General features: G+C 38.5%; 1 protein-coding gene across 4 annotated transcripts in view; it reads left to right on the top strand.

Moving 5' to 3' along the window:
• The first annotated feature begins 5,369 nt into the window (after positions 1–5,369).
• CENPC (centromere protein C) overlaps positions 5,370–13,207 on the top strand; it is a 53,529-nt gene continuing 45,691 nt past the window's right edge. For 2 of the 4 annotated variants that reach the window (XM_051964110.1, XM_051964108.1), the window contains exons 1-4: positions 5,372–6,000; positions 9,639–9,685; positions 10,343–10,413; positions 11,147–11,244. In XM_051964110.1, the coding sequence (XP_051820070.1) occupies positions 5,956–6,000; positions 9,639–9,685; positions 10,343–10,413; positions 11,147–11,244 (261 nt within the window). In that variant the 5' untranslated portion in view covers positions 5,372–5,955. Of the gene's footprint in view, positions 6,001–9,638; positions 9,686–10,342; positions 10,414–11,146; positions 11,245–13,207 lie in introns of all 4 variants that reach the window. The other 2 variants (XM_051964111.1, XM_051964109.1) reach the window with 2 other exon arrangements.

Below are 13,207 nucleotides of genomic sequence, written 5' to 3'. Positions count from 1 at the left end.
TCATATACCACAATTTACTCAACCATTCTCCAATTAATGGGCATCCACTCATTTTCCAGCTTTTAGCCACTACAAACAGGGCGGCCACAAACATTTTGGCACATACAGGTCCCTTTCCCTTCTTTAGTATCTCTTTGGGATATAAGCCCAGTAGTAACACTGCTGGATCAAAGGGTATGCACAATTTGATAACTTTTTGAGCATACTTCCAAATCACTCTCCAGAATGGTTGGATTCGTTCACAACTCCACCAACAATGTATCAGTGTCCCTGTTTTCCCACATCCCCTCCAACATTCCGCATTATCTTTCCCTTTCATTCTAGCCAATCTGACAAGTGTGTAGTGGTATCTCAGAGTTTTCTTAATTTGCATTTCTCTGATTAATAATGATTTGGAGCATATTTTCATATGTCTATAGATAGTTTCAATTTCTTCATCTGAGAATTGTCTGTTCCTATCCTTTGACCATTTATCAATTGGAGAATGGTTTGATTTCTTATAAATTAGAGTCAATTCTCTATATATTTTGGAAATGAGGCCTTTATCAGAACCTTGATTGTAAAAATGTTTTCCCAATTTATTGTTTCCCTTCTAATCTTGTCCGCATTTGTTTTGTTTGTACAAAAACTTCTCAATTTGATATAATCAAAATTTTCTATTTTGTGGTCAATAGTGATCTCTAGTTCTTCTTTGGTCCCTCTTCCACAGGTCTGAGAGGTAAACTATCCTATTCTCTTCCAATTTATTTATAATCTCATTCTTTATGCCTAGGTCATGAACCCATTTTGACCTTATCTTGGTGTATGGTGTTAAGTGTGGGTCAATGCCTAGTTTCTGCCATACTAATTTCCAATTTTCCCAGCAATTTTTGTCAAATAGTGCATTCTTATCCCAGAAACTGGGATCTTTGGGTTTGTCAAACACTATATTATTAAAGTTACCCAATACTATTTAAAAAAAAAACTATTTGGGAAAAAAATATAGGAATCCTACCAATTTTTTTTTATGACACAAATATGGTTTTGAAACCTAATCCAGGAAAATAAAACTGAGAAAAAAAATTGGCCAATTTCCTTAATGAGTATTGATGGAAAAAATTTAAATAAAAAACTAGCAAGGAAAATACAGTAATAGATCACAAAGGTCATACCATCACTATGACCAAGTAAGATTTTTAACAGGAATGCTGTTGAATTCCAACTGGTTGAATATAGGGAAAACTATCAGCATTAATTGTCTATATCAATAAGAAAAACAACAAAAATCCCATGATCATATCAACAGATTCAGAAAAAAAAACTTTTGACAAAACGCAATACACATTCCTATTAAAAACGCTAGCAAGTATAGTAATAAATGGAGCTTTTCCTAAAGTGATAAGTAGTACCTGTCTAAAACTAAGAGCAAGTATCACTCATAAATTGGGATAAACTATAGATGTTTTACTAGTAAGATAAGAGTAAAGCAAGGACATCCATTATCACTAATATGGTTAAATATTGTATTAGAAATGCTATAGTCATATAAAACTATTTTTAGTCATAGAAAAATGCTTTAAATCACTATTGATCAGAGAAATGCAAATTAAGACAACTCTTAGGTACCAATACATACTTCTCAGATTGGCTAAGATATTAGGAAAAGATAATGATGGATGTTGGAGATGTGGGGAAACTGGGACACTAATACATTGTTGGTGGAGTTGTGAGTAGATCTAACCATTCTGGAGAGCAATTTGGAACTATGCTCAAAAAGTTATCAAACTGTGTACACTCTTTGACCCCGCGGTGTTACTATTGAGCTTATATCCCAAAGAGATCTTAAAGGAGGGAGAGGGACCCACATGTGCAAAAATGTTTGTGGCAGGTCTTTTTGTAGGAAACTGGAAACTGAGTGGATGCCCACCAATTGGAGAATGGCTGAATTAATTATGGTATATGAATGTTATGGAATATTATTGTTCTGTAAGAAACGACCACCAGGATGATTTCAGAGAAGCCTGGAGAGACTTACATGAACTGATGCTAAGTGAAATGAGCAGAAGCAGGAGTACACAGCCAACAAGACTATACAATGATCAATTCTGATGGATGTGGCTCTTTTCAACAATGAGATGATTCAGGCCAGTTCCAATAGACTTATGATGGAGAAAGCCATCTGCACCCAGAGAGAGAACAGTGGATACTGAATATAGATCATAACAGAGTATTTTCACTTTTTTTGTTGTTTGCTTGCATTTTGTTTTCTTTCTCATTTTTTTCTTTTTTGAGTTGTGTGCAGCATAATTGTGGAAATATATATAGTAGAACTGCACATGTTTAACATATATTGATTACTTATACAGGGGAAGGAGTTGGAGGAAGGGAGGGAAGAAAAAATTTTTGGAACAAAAGGTTTATAAGGATGAATGCTGAAAACTATATGTGTTTTGAAAATTAAAAGGTTTATTTTTAAAAAGGAAATGTTAGCTATAGTAATGAGAAGAAAAAGAAATTGAAGGAAAATAAACAATGAGGAAATAAAACTATCAATCTTTGCAGATGATCTGTTAGTATACTTATACAACATTAAAATCAACTAGACACTAGTTTGAAACAATTGACAACTTTAGCAAAACTTCAGTTACTTAGATTGTGTATAGCTCTTTGGGGCTTTCTTGGCAAAATTGTTGGCATGGTTTGTCATTTCCTTCTTCAGCTCATTTTTACAGATGAGGTACCAAGGCACATGTGACATGCTCAGGGTCACACAGCTATTATAATAGCTGTGTGACCCTGAGCTAGATTTTAATTCAGGAAGATAAGCTTTCTGAGGTCAATTCTGGCAGTCTATCTATTGTGTCATCCATTTACCCTCAGCAAAGTCATAGGGTATAAAAAACTTCACGTTAGCTGCTTTTCTATATATCATCAATAAAGCCTAGCCAGAAAAGAGAGAATTTTCATTTAAAATAACTGTAGATATTATAAAATACATCATAGTCTAATTGTCAAAACAAAACCCAAGGTTTGTATACAATTGTATACAATTATGAAACATTTTGAACACAAATAAAGAAAATATAAAGTATCAATATTGCTCATGGGTATAATTGTTTTCCCAATATCTATGTAAAGAATATTTACTTCCAAACCACCATTTCTAGGTTAGTGATTCTCCAATTTTTTTCATCTCTAATAATCTTTTGATCTTCCAAGTAGATGAATGGAAAAGTTAACAGGAAAAATCATTGTCTCTCCTACATTCCTAGTTTTTCATATCTGCATAGGGCCAGCCAAAAGCAAAAAAGTGCTTTGAACTCATCCTTACATGTAGAATTAGCAATACTTATCCCACAGAGGCTAGATCTGTGTTTTGTTTTTTTCCCCAAAAATGTAATGAAATTGTTTTAGGACTTAATTGGTCCAGGGAATGAAGACTGGAATAATGTAACTTCTTGGTCAACTAACTAGATAAATCAAGTGCCTGAGGAGTCAGGAGCTCTTCAGGTTCAAATGTTCTGCTGCTTGAGCATGCTACTGTGCTTAATTAATGTTTTATCTTTGTTGAATATTTTTCCATATTAATGAAAAAGTTTGTTTTTGTCAAACATTTGTCTATGAGTGACTATTTCATTCTGAGCCTGAATCATAGAAAAGGCCTGAATTAAAAGGTGGCCAAGAATATTTCTCATAGATGGAAGACAAAATGAAAATGACCATGGTGGAAATAGGGGAAAGGCACTGTAGAGGAAGGGGAACCCTTAGTATATGTCCTGATGTCAGGAGCCTTCCATGCTGGGGTTGCCATAGATCTCTGGGGAGGTAGTAGTGTCTTTTCTGAAGAACAGCAAAGAGATCAATGTCATTGGAGGGTAAGGTATGTGGAAGTTGGGATATAGTGTAAGACTAGAAAGCTGGGGGGTACGGATCTGAAGCTTCGAACACCAAACAGAAGATTTTTATATTTAATCCCGGAAATAACAAGGAATCACCGGAGTCTGAATATGTGTTTATGTATAAAGGGGATAAGGAAGACATGGTAGGACCTAGGTTTTAGGAAAATCACTTTCCTGACCGCATAGAAGATGGATTGGACCTGGGAGGCTCAAGGAAGGCAGCCTATTGCAATAATCCAGGTATGAGGTGATGAGGGCCTGCACTAGGGTGGTGGCAGCCAGAGGAGAGAAGGGGAAATATTGGAGATATTGCAAAAATGCAATAAATAAGACTTCTGAAATGGACTGGATATGGGGGTGGGCTAGGAAGTGAGTACAATAAGTCCATGATGATACCAGGGGTGTAGCCTTTTTTCCTTAAAACACTTTGTATAGGGAATTAATGGAAAAAAATGCAAAGGAAAAGTGGCTTAGCTGTACCATACCTAAAACTGTTAAAAAGGGGGAAGGAAAAGGAGGGGCTCGGGAAAGGTGAAAATACTCTGCTTCAATCCCTATTCAGTCGCCATAGCTTTCTCTCTTGGATGATTGACATTTTCTATCCCAAGTCTTTGGGAATTACCTTGAATCAACTCATTCTTGATAAAGACCAAGCAGACTATTTTCACCTTTTTCCCCCACTTTCTCATGTCCTTTCCCCCTTTGTTCTGATTTTTTTTTTTGCACAACATAAAAAATATGGAATTGTTTAAAATAGCCCATATTTAACCTATTATTTGTGTACCCTACCTATTCTACTGACCCATTATTCTATTTCTTAGCTAGTACCAAATGGTTTTAATGACCCCTGCTTTATAATATAGTTTAAGGTCTGGTACAGCTAGGCCACTTTCTTTTGCTTTTTTTTCTTCCATTAATTCCCTATATAAAGTGCTTTAAGAAAGAAGGCTACACCCCGAAATGGAAAAGAAGGAAGAGAGAAAAATTTGGAGCACAGTCTCAAAAATGAATGCCGATGACTATCTTTACATGTATTTGGGAAAATAAAATAATATTAAAACTTAAAAAAAAAACAACAAAAAAAAAAAACAACCCAAACTGTATTCTTTCATCCTACTTGTCCAAACCTTATTCCTGACCAGGAAGAACATAGAATCCCCCTGCAGGGGTCCTTTTGTTTTCAACGTGGGATTTCTCTTACACAAATGTTAATATGTATATGCATATGTATATATATGTAAATATATGTTCTTTACACACGCTATATATGTACACAATCCATATATGCAAACACATATGTAGGTATGGCAATTGGAAGTATCCCTCCGCCGCAGGCTAAACAGATCGCACTTTCAATTTCCGGTAACACATTTTCTCATTCATGCACATAAAATCCCTCCCACGCCCTTACGCACGCTTTCCCCGTCACTCCTTCCCCCAGTCCGTTAATAGACACAAGCTTTGTTTCGCACACAGATCTCACCGCTAACAAACACCACGCACGCACTCAGAACTCTTTATTGATCTCCCTCGCGAACGCACGAACTCGCACTCATTCAGCCACTCAGCGAGAAGTCCACAAACGCCTCTCCTCAGCAGGCTTTCCAGCGACAAAAAAACGACAGAAACCCCAACGGTCACAGAGGGGAGAGGCGGGCCCGACGGAAGCAAAGCAGCCAATCGCAGCCGGGAAGTCCTGTCTCTCGTTCCAATTACAGCTCAGGTTCAGGGGGTGGGTGTGGCGAGGGCTGGTCTCTCCTCTTTCCTCCGGGAGGAGGCGGGACGGAGGAGGAGTTTTTGATTTCTGCCGTACGTTTCTTCCGGGACCGAGTCCGTTTCTGCGCATGTGCATTCAGTTTTCAAATTTTTCCCTCCCTCCTTGCCGGGAATTTAGCGGCCTGAGGGGACCGCGGTGAGGGTCCGTGGGTTCTTGGGGACAACAGCCGGAGTGACTCCCTAGTCTACGGAGGGCATCCCGAAACGTCTCCCCTCAACCTGGGCCAGCGACCTGGCTTGAGCCGGCCAGCACCCTTCCCTCCGCCCGTGTGGCTCGGGTCCCCATCACGGACTTGGGCCGATGAGGCCGGGGAGCTGTGGTGTGGCCATGGCTTCCTCAGACCTGGTAAGTCTGGTTTTGTGGCAGTTTAAAACTAATGGCTCGTGGTCACGGGCGGGGAGGGGCGGGCCCAGCCCCCAGGGTTCTCCTCCACCTCATTTTCCTTCTCTTGGCCCGAGGGGCGGGCCTCAGGAGAGAGGTGCTACTGTGGGCGGGCCGAAAGGCTCCTGACATCTCGTCTGTTCCTCACACCCCCCTTTAGCTACAGGACCTATAGGGGCCTGCCTGGCCGGACTGGACCTAGTGGGAGCCCCCTTCCACCTGAGTGACCCCCCCGGAGCTGCCTGCTGCCATTCTCGGTGGCTGGAACGTGGCGTTTGCCCTCAGTCCCTCCCCTACAGCCTGGACACGAGACTCCGTTTGCACTTTGTCTTGGGTGTATCCCGGGGTCTGCATCCCTCTGTCGGTATGGGGGCTCACGCCTCCTCAGGCCAAGCGGACAGTTCAGTCGCCCTTTACAAAGCCCCTACTCGGGACTGGGTGCCCAGTGGCGGGGAGGGGATTGAGTGCGGACACGTTTACCGATGCTTTGGAATCTGGCGGTGCTTCTGCCCGCCGCAGTATTCATTGGATTATTTTGGACGAAATGCTTCCATTTTTGGATCCAGACTTGATTACAATTTCGCAAGCTTTTATTAAGTGCTATTTTGTGCCCGGCGCTGTGCCTAGGTGGTCCGGGAGCCTACCTTCCCAGAGAAGGGGGCGGGGCTGGAGACCATCTTCCTACGTCTCGGATTCCCGGGGGAGGGCCCTACAGCAGACCTGCGGATTGACGTTGGTCGGGCCAACTCCCCCCCAGACTCGGGAGCTCGCGGTTCTAACGCTCCTCACCTGCCACGCTCCCTTGCCGCTTCTCCACTTAAGCCTTAATTTCTCTAGAACCCAGGTTGCCCTGCCTTCTCACTTAGGGCTCCTCCCGTAGTCTTACGGCCCGGAGATTCTGATTTAGATCTGGGAGAGACGTTAGATTTCGTGCCGTAGACGCCCCTCATCTTCTACTTAGGAAAAGGGCTCAGAGGTTATGTGACTTTAAGGAAACTGAGGCTCAGAAGTTATATGACTTTAGGAAACTGAGGCTTGGAGGATATGCGCCTTGAGGGAAACTGAGGCTCAGAGGTTATGTGCCTTTAGGGAAACTGAGGCTCGGAGGTTATGTGCCTTTAGGGAAACTGAGGCTCGGAGGTATAAGTGACTTTAAGGAAACAGGTTCGAAGAGGTTATGTGCCTTTAAGGAAACTGAGGCTCGGAGGTTTAAGTGACTTTAAGAAACAGGCTCGAAGAGGTTATGTGCCTTTAAGGAAATGAGGCTCGGAGGTATAAGTGACTTTAAGGAAACAGGCTCGAAGAGGTTATGTGCCTTTAGGGAAACTGAGGCTCGGAGGTATAAGTGACTTTAAGGAAACAGGTTCGAAGAGGTTATGTGCCTTTAAGGAAACTGAGGCTCGGAGGTTTAAGTGACTTTAAGGAAACAGGCTCGAAGAGGTTATGTGCCTTTAAGGAAACTGAGGCTCGGAGGTTTAAGTGACTTTAAGGAAACAGGCTCGAAGAGGTTATGTGCCTTTAAGGAAACTGAGGCTCGGAGGTTTAAGTGACTTTAGGAAACAGGCTCGAAGAGGTTATGTGCCTTTAAGGAAACTGAGGCTCGGAGGTATAAGTGACTTTAAGGAAACAGGCTCGAAGAGGTTATGTGCCTTTAGGGAAACTGAGGCTCGGAGGTATAAGTGACTTAAGGAAACAGGCTCGAAGAGGTATGTGCCTTTAGGGAAACTGAGGCTCGGAGGTATAAGTGACTTTAAGGAAACAGGTTCGAAGAGGTTATGTGCCTTTAAGGAAACTGAGGCTCGGAGTTTAAGTGACTTTAAGGAAACAGGCTCGAAGAGGTTATGTGCCTTTAAGGAAACTGAGGCTCGGAGGTTTAAGTGACTTTAAGGAAACAGGCTCGAAGAGGTTATGTGCCTTTAAGGAAACTGAGGCTCGGAGGTTTAAGTGACTTTAGGAAACAGGCTCGAAGAGGTTATGTGCCTTTAAGGAAACTGAGGCTCGGAGGTTTAAGTGACTTTAAGGAAACAGGCTCGAAGAGGTTATGTGCCTTTAGGGAAACTGAGGCTCGGAGGTATAAGTGACTTAAGGAAACAGGCTCGAAGAGGTATGTGCCTTTAGGGAAACTGAGGCTCGGAGGTATAAGTGACTTTAAGGAAACAGGTTCGAAGAGGTTATGTGCCTTTAAGGAAACTGAGGCTCGGAGGTTTAAGTGACTTTAAGGAAACAGGCTCGAAGAGGTTATGTGCCTTTAAGGAAACTGAGGCTTGGAGGTTTAAGTGACTTTAAGGAAACAGGCTCGAGAGGTTATGTGCCTTTAAGGAAACTGAGGCTCGGAGGTTAAGTGACTTTAAGGAAACAGGCTCGAAGAGGTTATGTGCCTTTAAGGAAACTGAGGCTTGGAGGATATGCTAGGCTGGTAGGATATGTGACTTTAAGGAGACTGAGGCTCAGAGAGGCTTAAGTGACATTAGCAAATGGGAAGAAGCTCAGATCTTCCAACTCCAAACTCAACACTTTCTCTTCCAGGCATCTTAAAACTCGTCCTCTTACCACCCTTTTCACCTTGCTCTCACCTTGCTCCCCAGCCTTCATCACTGGATGAGTGCAATCTCAGGGCCAGGTCTCCCACAACATCCAGGGCTATCTCCTGTCATCTTAATCTATGTCTGGCCATTGGACCCAGGTGGTTTTGGACAGGAAAGTGAGTCAGGTGACCTTGCCCAGCCCTCCCCCACCTAAATCCAGTTCACTTGCATGTCCTGGCATCACCTCCCTAATGTCCTGGTCCTCTTCCAGAGTGAAGGACAAATAGCAGCCTTGGAATAATGGAAATCTTGTTGGATCCTTGTCTTACTACTTTCCCTCCACCAATATGGAGGCATGATCCTTGTTTTTTCTTGATATTCCCCTCTTCTGTCTTCAGCAGTCCAGCGATCCATCCTCTATCAGCCTAAACAATTAATTATTAAATGCCTCTGTTGATTATGTCAAGCACAGTTTTAGATTCTGAGACTGTAAAACAACTCTTACCCTTAGGGAGCTTGCCTTTTATTGGAGAAACAACATTTACACAAATTAATAAAAACAATGTATTCAAAGGTAAGTTACAGAGGGTTAGGGGGGGAGGAAGGATCTCGTATAGGAGGTAGTAGCAACTGGGCTGAACATTGAAGGGACCTAGGGACATCTGACTAATCATGCTGAATTTTTTTGGCTACGTCACGTCCTGCCCCAGTGTTACCTAAAACTGTTGTCAACCCTCATCTCCTAATTCTCCTAATGATCTATCTAATCAACTCCCATAGATTCAATGATCTCTATGCAAATGATTCGCAGATCTATATATTTTCTGCTAATGATTTTTTAAAATTCACAGATTAAGAACCTCACTGGAATATGACTCCCAGGTAACATGGGAAGTTTATAGTACCTTCAACAAAAATAGGAATGGGTTTGGAGGAGAATAGTAAGGAGAAATCATGTCAGTTTGTCATATGTGGTCAAGTTAAATAATATGTGCAATTTTAGCTGTAGTTTTTTTTTTTTAAACATAATTTGAGTATTAAATCCAGGTAAATAATTTGCTTTTTTCCTCCCCCTAGGATCACTTGAAAATTAGATACAGAACAAGATTTTGCTATACTTCAAGGTAATGTTTACAAAAGCTTTTGAAACTTGATTTTCAAATCAAACTTTAATGAATAAACTCATTTCTTTTACTGAAGGAATGTATTGTAGGAGTTTTAAAATTTTAATATTTTGGTCATGATTGGAAAAATTTTAACTCGGAGTAGAATCAGGTCTCAATAATTGAAGGGAATATTATCCTCTAAATACTCTTCTACTCAATAAATATTTATTTGTATAGTGGAACAAGTACTGACTAGTTAGTGGACATAGGTTCAAATCTGCTCATGTAACTTTGACCCAGCCACAACCTTCTTAGAACTCAGGTTTTCTTATAAGTCTGATGATTTTGGGACTATTTTAGTTATTTTAAATAAAAGTTTTAGTAAATTGCGGCAATATTTTCCTCTAATGACATGAATCTATTTGGTCCTTCACTCAAATAATTTTATAACATTTATATCTGGTTTTAGTAATTCAGATACTGAACTTTATATTTTGAAGCACTTTTATCAAGTATTCATAAAGTATGCCAATGTCTTCCTAATTGAATGTAAGAATTTTAAAGTAAAGCAAAGATTACAAATGACATTTAAGTGTCTTAAGCATTTAGCAAAAATAGATTTTTTTTCTCATTTTGTTGCCCTTTCCTCTTAATAACTCTTTTCTTTTATTGTAGGATTCCTGATACTGATCTATGGCAAGGCCAGAACATACTGGAAAACATACAAGACTGTTTTGAAGAAAAAAGTAAGCCCATATTTTTAATTTTTGTGTGGAGATGGCTGGAGCAAATGAAGACTGAGATTATTTTAATGTTAAAAATAAAATGTTTAAATGAACAAAATTGTAAAAAAAAAAAAAGTTTATCTGAAATGCATCATTCATTTTGGCAATTTGATTGTACTTTTTATCCAGTGAATGGGGATAATTTTTGTACTTGGATTTCCTATACAAGTACTTAATCTAAGCATTGGGCAACTTTTGAAAAGTTAAGATGATACAGTAAGACTATTGGGGAAAAACAGAAACAAAAAATCTATTTTTAAAGCTTACAAAAGAGACCTCTCTTCTATTACAAGCTATTTCATACTCTGCTACCTTTCTCATCCCAATCCTTCCACCACATCCAACATAAAGGAAAAGTGTGACAACATAAGTTAATTTTTTTCCTTTGGAGAGGTGTATTAAAAATCATAACACTATGTCTGGTGGCTATCAAAAAACTTCACATGTATCTTTTTAGTGCTTTTTATATATGTGCATATATGTTCACATTGGATTTACATAGTCTGGTTGTATGTGCAAACCTTCAACAGTATTTAATTAAGCCCTTGGATTTACTTTATCTTTAGCTCATACAGACATGGCTGGTTTTGGTGAAAAATTATTTGAAGTGTTTCAAAAAGGCCTTTGCATTTTGATCATTTATATGGTATTTTAAATTCTAAATTTTAGACTTTTATTTATTTGTTTATTTTAGGTTCTGATACTGGTTTTAGCACAAATCCTGGAAGTCCAACTCTTTGTTCAACTCCTTGCAAATTAAGAAATGATTCTTATTCATCACCAAATAAAGAAGTAAGTTTAAAAGGTAGTGGTCAGTATTAATTTTAAGAAATGGAATTTATGCTCCAGCAAAATTATAAGGCTTATTTTTGCAAAATTACTATGGTTTTTCCACTGACTTCAGATTAACGTTCTGTATATTTTATGATGGTACAGAAGCAAGCAAATTCTGTGTGTTTTAGTTATACATTATATACCTGGAAATTTTATGAGACACAAGAGAACTCATAGTGAGAACATATATTTTTTCTGGAAGAGTTGGGAGGGTGAGCTGTTGGTGATATGGCAAGGCTATAGACAGTTCTCAGACCAACCAATCTACTGATTGTTGTGACTGTGCTACTAAAAATCAGCTTAATAAATTATTAGTTTATTTCCATTTTTTAAAATGTTAATTATCTTTTTTTTTCTTTTTTCATGCCCTCTCCTGGAAAAACTGTCCCATTGAAATAGCAATTTTTAAAAAGTTAAAAACAAAAGGCAGAAAAAAAATTAACGTAATTTCAAAAACCACAACCTTACATAGGCAAATGTTGCATGATTGTAGACCTCTTCCTCTGCAAGAGTTGGGGAGAGGCCTTCTCACATCTCTTCTTACATGCTTATTAGTTGTAATTTTTCAGTATTTTAGATTTTTTTGTGTGTGTTTCTTTGCATTTACATTGTTGTAGTTCTGTAGTTTTGTATCATGGCTATGTTTTCTTGTTTTACATTTCTTACAGTTTGCTTATATTCTATCCCCTTCAAATTCCATAATTTGTTTTGCCATTCTTCACTTGATGGAAATAGTCCTGTAATAATTAATTTTTTTAATTTCTTTTTTTCTTGATTTTCTATTTAAAATTTTTTTCTTTTTTTCTTTCTTTCATTTCTTTGTTTCTTTAACAAGGATTTTAATTGTCTATATACTGTTTTCTGTGCTTTGATAGATTGATGTGAATGTCATGCATTTTGTAGTTAATTTGAATCATTTCCCTTTTTATGCCTGTTAGATTTTATTCTTGTTATAGAAAATGCACAGTAAGGAAGTGTTGGTGAAGCTATGAATTGTTGTGATTCTAGAAGGCAATTTTGAATATGCCTCAAATGTCATTATACTTATGTATACCCTTTGATTCAGGTATACCCTAACTAGTCCTATACCGCAGAGAGATAAAAACGAAAGGCACCTATATGTACAAAACATTTGTAGCAGCTTTTTTGTAGTGACAATTGAAATGGAGATTTAATGGAATGGCTGGAAAATTGTAATATATGAATGTAATGCAATACTATTGTACCATAAGAATTGATATGAAAAAGTATGTAGAACAAAGAGAATAATTTATAGGATAATGTTGAAAAAATAAACTTTGAAACATTTAAAAATTCATATCAATACAGTGAACAACAACCACATTTTTAGAAGATCATTGATAAAGCATGATACCCACTTTCAAAACAGTAGTGTAGAATGCAAATTGAGAAATAAATAAATTCTTGGATGTGACCACTTAAGGGAATTTTTGATGATGAATACTTGTTAAAAGATTTTGTTTTCTTTCCTTCTTTCCCTTCTTTCTCCCTCCCTCTATTTCTCCTTCTTTCCCTCTCTCTTCTTTCCTTTTCCCCTCCCTTATTTTATTTTCTCTCCTTCCCTTCATTTCATGTGTGATAGGATTCGAAAGTAAATGCTCATTGGAAAAAAATTTTTTTCTTTTAGATGCAAGCTATACTTAAAGAGATTTGGAGATAGAGAAATGATCATCTTTCCCCTCCTCCCCCTTTCTATAATAAATAAAATTAAATTACTTAAAAAATTTTTTTCTTTTGGTATTAAGTACAGGATAAAAACCATAAATTCTTCCAATATTTGTATGTAGGAGTCAACGAATGAAAAGGCATGAATAATCAGTTTGTTTTGGTGGGAAGTTCCATGTAATGGAACCAGATTAAAATGGGTCCATTTTACACAAAAAAGGTTAAGAATCTCTGA

Source organism: Antechinus flavipes, chromosome 6 (genome assembly GCF_016432865.1).
Source record: "Antechinus flavipes isolate AdamAnt ecotype Samford, QLD, Australia chromosome 6, AdamAnt_v2, whole genome shotgun sequence".
NCBI classification, from domain to species: Eukaryota; Metazoa; Chordata; class Mammalia; order Dasyuromorphia; family Dasyuridae; genus Antechinus; species Antechinus flavipes.
Note: the sequence above shows the minus strand (reverse complement) of the source record. Positions and strands in the feature narration are given on the sequence as shown.